The 7,590-nt window shown below is 43.0% G+C and overlaps 1 protein-coding gene across 1 annotated transcript; it reads right to left on the bottom strand.

Annotated features, from left to right (window-relative positions):
- Window positions 1-6,043: 6,043 nt before the first annotated feature.
- LOC306851596 (olfactory receptor 52K1-like) lies at window positions 6,044-7,222 on the bottom strand (the record flags this gene model as incomplete). The annotated part of the gene is made up of 2 exons (XM_079387979.1): window positions 6,044-6,991; window positions 7,205-7,222. 2 exons carry the CDS (start codon window positions 7,220-7,222, stop codon window positions 6,044-6,046), a joined length of 966 nt encoding a protein of 321 aa, XP_079244105.1.
- Window positions 7,223-7,590: the final 368 nt, after the last annotated feature.

The following is a 7,590-nucleotide window of genomic DNA, read 5'->3' as shown; positions in this document are numbered from 1 at the left end:
TTAATAAAAACCTCTCCAAGGCTTGACGCCACGCCCACTGTGTCTGTCGTTTGCTCCTCCCGCCACAGTATTTATGGGTACACAGAGCAGTTGAGATAAATCAGGCAGGTTATTTGTGAATCTGTCTTTGGTGGCTGGAACAATAGTTCTGCCCAGACGATAACGCGGAGCCATATAACTAATATCAGTAATAGGCAGCATGCACGATACAAGGAAATTATCAGTAACATCGTCACTTTGAGGTACGATATCTATATCAGTAAGATCAAGTCCATGCGATATAATTAAATCTAGCGTATGATTAAAACGATGAGTGGGCCCGGTGACGTTTTGCTTGACTCCAAAAGAGTTTATTAGGTCAGTAAACGCAAGTCCTAACGCATCATTTGTATTATCAACGTGAATGTTAAAATCTCCGACAATTAGCAGTTTATCAACATTAACTAGTAGATCTGAGAGGAAATCTGCAAATTCTTTTAGGAAATCTGTATATGGCCCTGGCGGTCTATACACAGTAGCCAGAGCAAGAGATAGGAGAGATTTATTTTGCATATCTAACAGTGTAACATTAAGCAGAAGCATTTCGAATGAGTTAAACCTCCTGTATCCTGTTTTCTGAGTAACATTGAGAATATCACTATATTGTTGCAACACCGCCGCCACGACCAGTCTGACGGGGCTCATGTTTATAACAGTAGCTTGGTGGAGTAGACTCATTTAGACCAAAATATTCATTTGGTTTAAGCCAGGTTTCAGTCAGGCAGAGTACATCAAAATGATTATCTGTGATCATTTCATTTACAATAACTGCTTTGGGTGCGAGTGATCTAATGTTTAAGAGCCCAAGTTTTAAAAATTGTTTTTGTTCATTTATTTTGCGTCTTTCTGGTTTAATCACGGTCAGATTTTTTCTAGATCCTGCATTGAATTTATATTTTGATCTCGCTATACGGGGAACAGACACAGTCTGTATAGATTGGACAACGCAAGTACTTCTATCTTTTAAGTGGGTAGAACAAAAGTCGTCATAGCAGTTATTTGAGAATTGGCTTACTAGTCAGATGGAGCGTAGCGTCCTGGAGATGTTGTCCGACAGGAGTTCCGCTCCAACTCTGCTGGGGTGCAGGCCATCAGCACGGAAAAGCCTAGGACGCTCCCAGAAAAGATTCCAATTATTAACAAAGAGCAGTTTCTGTTCTTTATACCATGACGATAACCATTCGTTTAAAGCAAACAGTCTACTGAACCTTTCGTTTCCTTGTCGATACGTGGGAAGCGGTCCTGACACGATGATCGTCGCCGCGGGCGATGTGCTGCGTACCGTCTCGATCAGGCTCCTGTAGTCCCTCTTCAGTGTCTCCGTCTGCCGCAGCTTGATGTCGTTGGCCCCTGCGTGCAGCACAACAGCACCGATGTTCTCGTTGCCCTTCAGGATCGCAGGTATCTGCGCAGAAACATCGAGAACACGTGCACCGGGGAAACAGTGAGTGTGCACTTTACCTTCAGCTGACGTAGCACGGACGTGCCAGACGATGGAGCTTCCCACGACCACAGCATCGCGTTCCGTCTCGCGGAGGGGGGGCGAAGCGGTTCCGGGTGGAGATGAAGGACATCTGGGAAGATCGCATTCTGGGTGCACAGGGTCTGTGCAAAGAAACACACGGAGTAGAGGTGGTGGGGATGTTAGAAGCGTGTACTTTACCTTCAGCTAGCGTAGCACGGACGTGCCGGACAATGCAGTCTCCAACGATCACAACGTCGCGTTCTGTCTCGCGGAGGGGGGCGAATTTGTTCCTTGTGGAGATCTCGAAGACAGGGGGGGGAGAAGTCGTCACCCGAGGCCTGGCTCGCGTCCTCCGCTGCTGCAGCACCCAGGGTCCGTGGTGTCCCGGCGCCGGAGTGAAGGACATCTGGGAAGATCGAGTCCTGGGTGCACAGGGTCTGTGCAGAGAAACACACGGAGTAGAGGTGGTGGGAGTGTTAGCAGCGTGCTGTATACTTACCCCGGACTTGTGAGAGTCAGCCCGGGATGTTTCCAGCGCAGCTCTCCGTTCCTTCAGCTGGGCCTTTTTCTCCAGCAGGTCACGGATCTGTTTCTCCACGGCCTCCAGCTCCAGCTGCACCGAATGCAGCTCGAACGTGTCCTCACCTGCACTCAGAGGTAGACACAAATCCGCTATTTAAGCAAGTAACAGTGAAACGATAGTAATGTGTGTGAATAGAGGATTTGCAATGTAAGCGAGATTAGCGGCTGCCACGCTGCCGATGCTAACCGGCTATAAGCTAATAGCAGACTCGAGAATCAGAATAAAACTAGTGATAAACAGGCGCTCTGATCGGATTTGTTATAGAACGCTATAGTGGATATATTCACACGTTATAGAAAAGCCGTTTGAATAAGGCAGTCGAAGCCCCACTGTCGTCGTTAAAGCAGGTTCAGTGGCAAACGGTTCCGTATGGCGCACTAACTAACAACCCGACCAAACGCGCCAACCCGTTTGACTAAGGCTGTCAAAGCCCCACTGTCGTCGTTAAAGCAGGTTCAGTGGCAAACGGGATCACGGAGAAAAAAACAAAGCAAAAAAGGCGAAAAGGGCAAGGCCCTGTGTGTGTGTGTGTGTGTGTGTGTGTGTGTGTGTGTGTGTATATATATGTGTGTGTGTGTGATCTCAGTCTGGGTGTGTGCCGGAAGCGGAAGCGTTCTCTGGTGGCAACTATTAATTACTGCAGTTAATTTTCTTCTAAACAACTAAAGTTGCTATTTCATTCATTCAAAACGCATTGCCATAAATAAGTATACAGTACCACAAACAACTTTGACTCTCTGTGTATTGACTATTTCTTTCCGGTTAAAAATAGAAAAAAAACACACAAATTGACTATTATGAATGACTATTATGAGTCCAGTAGAGCCGAGAACGGGCAGCCGTTGATCTTTACCTCCGCTTCTGGAGTCCCCGCGGGCAGGTCACGGTGCACAATACAGCCTGCCAGCCACGTCCTTGCGGGAGATGTGGGAACCTCTGTTGGCATGGGTTCGTCCCTCGGAGCAGGAGCTGCCGGCCTGACCACTGGTAGCAGAGTGCCCTCCGGCGCACGTCGCTCCTGGACCATCCTCTGGGGAAATGGCGACGCTCACTCCCCAGCATCCCATTGTTGGGCAGCATCCGCCAGCTCCACATCCTCTACGAGTTCGGCAATGGTGGTGGGGTTCCGCATCCTGACAGTTTGGCGGTGAGTCCTCGGGAGAGCATGGAGGAATCAGTCGACTACGACTCGCTCCGCTACCTGGGCAGCTGTGGGCTCCCCATCCAACAACCAATGTCGAGCGATACAAGATAATTCGGCGCCTCGGACTGGGAGGTGGGGTTTGTACTCCCAGTCATGGAAGTATTGGGCCGCACAGACCGAAAAAACTTCCAGATGGGCCCAGGATTTCCTTCTTGAGCTCGCTATACTTGTCTGAGAGCGAGGACAGCAGGGTGAAGTAGGCCCGCTGAGCCTCCCCAGTGAGGAGGGGCGCCATCAATCGGGCCCATTCTTCAATCTCCCAGCCCTCCTGGATTGCTGGATCTGCAGAAAAGCTTCAACATCATCATAAGCTGCCATTTTCAGCAACAGTTGCGTCACAGTTGCGTCTGGTAGCGGAACGCGTTGTGCGGCTGCAGTGCATCGAGCCCCTGCTCGGTCTGTTCCTGTCGGGCAGCAAGATGTTCAGTAATCTGCTGCTGGCGGATGCTGACCTCCGTTAGCCGCTGGAGGATTTTGTCCATGTCGGGGAGGAGCAGTCGCCTTGCAGAGGGGAGACAGAAAAAAACAAAACAAAGGAACTGTGAGTTGCAGGGAGATCGCTCGTTGATGTTCCTTCCACTATTCTGCCCGCATTCTCCACCAGTGTGGCAGGGTGAAAGGACCATGCGACAAAGAGAGCTCAGTTTAAAGCCCGAGAGGGTGGATTTTATTGAGAGACAAGTGAATACGTGAATTGTGATGGTGCTTTTGCTTGCAGGAATGCCCCTGGTCGTGTCCAGGTGCGGGTAAATCCGTGTGGTGTTCGTGGCGGAGCTGATCGGTCACATACTGCTTTCTGGACCGTGATAGAGAGAGCACATTTGTCTGCTGTCTCATGGAGATGTTTCTCACCCTTCGTCTGAAAGCACGCTGCTTATGCGCAGATGGGTTGATGAGCCGCAGGTGTGGCCGATCAGCATGTTATGACTTGTGAGCAGGTGCTCCTCGTGAGTTTCCAGGGCAACGCTGATGTGGACTCGGGACGCTTGTCACAATATATATATGTTTATATATTTATTTATTTTGTTTTATTATTTTTTTTTTTTCAGAATCCTGGATAAAAATGTCCATGGACATGTTATTTTTTCCAGAATCCTGGATAAAAATGTCCATGGACATGTTATATATCAACTATACATATAGATACCAGCCGCAAGGACTTTGTCACAAAAAACTTTGCTATATTTTCTCTTACATTTCTGCTTATCCATCAGTGTCACCACAGTGGCATGATTTTATTTATTGAGCAGTTTGTGGCCCTCATATGAAAATGTCCAACAAATACTTGTAGAAATATTCACAAAAACCATCACCAGGAAGGAGGATGACTATCAGTACAGCAGTACTCAGCAGTGCAGGCCCCATCCTTCAGTTTCCAGCAGCAGGCATGTCTGCCACCTCCCAATGGTAGGCATTAGCACCAGGCCCACAATGCAGGCACAAGCTTTTGGTTCCTGTGTATAGCAGGGTTTCCTTTTTCTTTTCATAATAGAATAATCATGACAAGTTCTTTATTACTGGATGAGTCATTTATTGTTTACTAACCATTGTGAGACAGCACACACAAAGAACACACTGCAGTAGGACAAATGGAATATTATATATATAATGTAAAGTATATTGTTAATAGAACTTTGCTCAAAATTTGATAAAAGAAAAATCATGGCTGAAGTTGTTACACATTGTTTCCAATGTCTTTCTACTGGACTTACAAAAATTGGTCAAATAAGACCATGGATAGACCTACATTCAAACCTTTGTGACACAAATACTCATGTATGCTTCACTATATTAGGGATGACATCTCATTGACTACCATTGTTCTAATATCAGGTCAATGAGATTTTCTAATGCAGGGATCTCCAACCCTACTCATGGAGAGCTACTATCCTGCAGATTTCAACTCTAACCCCAATCAAGCACACCTGAACCAGCTAAAACAAGGTATTCAGGATTACTTGACGATTACAGGCAGGTGTGTTGGAGCAGTGTTGAAACTGAAGTCTGCAAGATGGTAGCTCTTCAACCCCAGGTTTCTAAACATCTAAAAATATGCAATTACAAATACAATTTCTTTTGTATGTAGAACTACTTTCTTATGGCACTGTTTAAGTATCTTGTCCCCAAGCAGTCATTAGTAATTCAAAACATCACTTCAGAATTAGTAACAGGGTCTTGGGGCATTGCTTTGGGAAAATGCCCCTTGAACTGGTGTCTTTGCCACTCCTGTTTGTATCCTTGTCTCAGGAATATATGATTATATTGTTGAATTCATAGCCACTGTTCGATAACTTGACAATATGGTAGTGACTAGGAAAATGACCATATGCAAAGCAAAGCACATGAACTGAGTATTATGCTATTGTAGTACTGAAATATTTTTTACAGGGATAGTAGTTCTGTTTTTGTTATCAACACACATTTCTATTAAAACTCAAACACAGTTGTTGTTTTTTTTAATAGCAAATAGGAATTACATCAGAGCTGGTTTTGACATTAACAAACATTGACTGAGTGCACCTGAATGCAAGAAAAGTTCACTCTATTTTTTTTTTCTTTTTCCAAACACACATGTTCTTTTTCATAGGTATTCTACTTCATTTCATACCCAAGCACAGCCATTAATTATGGTAAAATCAAAAGGCTTATTGTCCATAAACAATGCCCATGAAATAAATCATCTTAAAAAATGGTCACAATCATTCTGGAATAGAAAATCATAGGGTCTTTTGACAAAACAAAAAAAATATCTTCACTCAGACATTCCCACTTTTTTTTTGAAAAACAGTCGAATAACTTGCTGCCGTACTGTTTTCAAATTTAGACCATAAATAAGGGGATTTAAAATTGGTGGCACAAGTAAGAATTCCAGGGCCATAAAATTACGCACACCTTGTGGCAAATTCTTTGAGCCATAACGACTGTAAAGTACATCAAATAACAATGCAGATGTCACATTGATCAGTGAAAGCAAATGTGGTACACATGTTTGTATGAATTTGTGTCTGCTCTCTATTGACTTCCTGCACTTTTTAATCAAGTGAATGTATGAACAAAATATCAATACTGCATGTCCAAAGTAAGCAAGAATAACAATGTACCCAAACACATTATTTAATGTTGTAGAAAAACATGAAAGTTTTGCAACTGCCCAAATCTCACAGTATAACTTTTCAATAGCAGAGGCACATAAAGTGAGTCTAGCAATTAATATAATTAGAACAGATATGCACACAAATGGAGTCAGCCAGCAAAAAAGGATACACTGAAGAACTCTCTGACTAGTCATTACTGAATGATACTCCAGTGGTCTGCATATTGCCACATACCTGTCATATGCCATCACTGTTAATGTTGAAAAGTCACATAAAGCAGATGAATAAATGACAAATATCTGAATCATACATCCAACATAAGAAATCACATGATCATATGATAATAAATCATACATGAATTTAGGGTAGAATCCAGCGGTGCCAAAAAGTCCATTTACACATAAATTACAGATAAACAGATACATTGGCTCATGAAGTTTCTTATGTGAGATTATAGTGAAAATTACTGTTACATTACAAAAGATCATCAAGGGATAAAACAGGGCAGTGAAAGAAAAAAACACGTATCTGTTTTCCATTGTTTCATTGAGACCGGAGAGTGTAAATACGTGGAGACTGGACTCATTCTTCAGCTGTGGCTGTATCTGGAATGATATGGAACTATTATGTAGATTCTGTTGTTGTTATTAAGTTATTGGAAAGCTAATTAGACATAGAAGAATGTGTTAATTTGAATGCTCATGGTCTTGAATTTGGAAGCCTGTAGATGAAATAATAATAATAATAAAAATATCAAATAATCTAACATTAGCATTCATTGCTTTTTTTAGTTATAAGACCATTACATGACACCTTACCATGCTCTCTGTCGGCATGTTCCTGCAGTGTTTTGTGAAGGTTTGATTTGTTATATATGGGCATGCTAATTCTCATGCTAATTGCCTTGACCACAAAAACTGAAAACAGTTTTAACAAGCTCTCTAAAGGCTTTTTTCTCTCCTAAGTCAAAATAACTATCCATCTATGCTCACAAGTAGATTTAGAGAAATTATCTTTCTATTTAAATCATTGTCAATCATATTCCTGCCACCTGCCAATCCATTAGTTCCAACACTGCATACAATATAAAATGTGTAGTATATGATACAATTATATAAAAAAAAATATGTATTTAAAATAGGTAATATTTTTTGTTGTGTTGTTAGCTCACACTTTCTTCACTAACTGACTTACGATACAGTGC

This window comes from Barbus barbus, assembly GCF_936440315.1.
Source record: "Barbus barbus genome assembly, chromosome: 31".
In the NCBI taxonomy this organism is placed as follows: Eukaryota; Metazoa; Chordata; class Actinopteri; order Cypriniformes; family Cyprinidae; genus Barbus; species Barbus barbus.
Note: the sequence above shows the minus strand (reverse complement) of the source record. Positions and strands in the feature narration are given on the sequence as shown.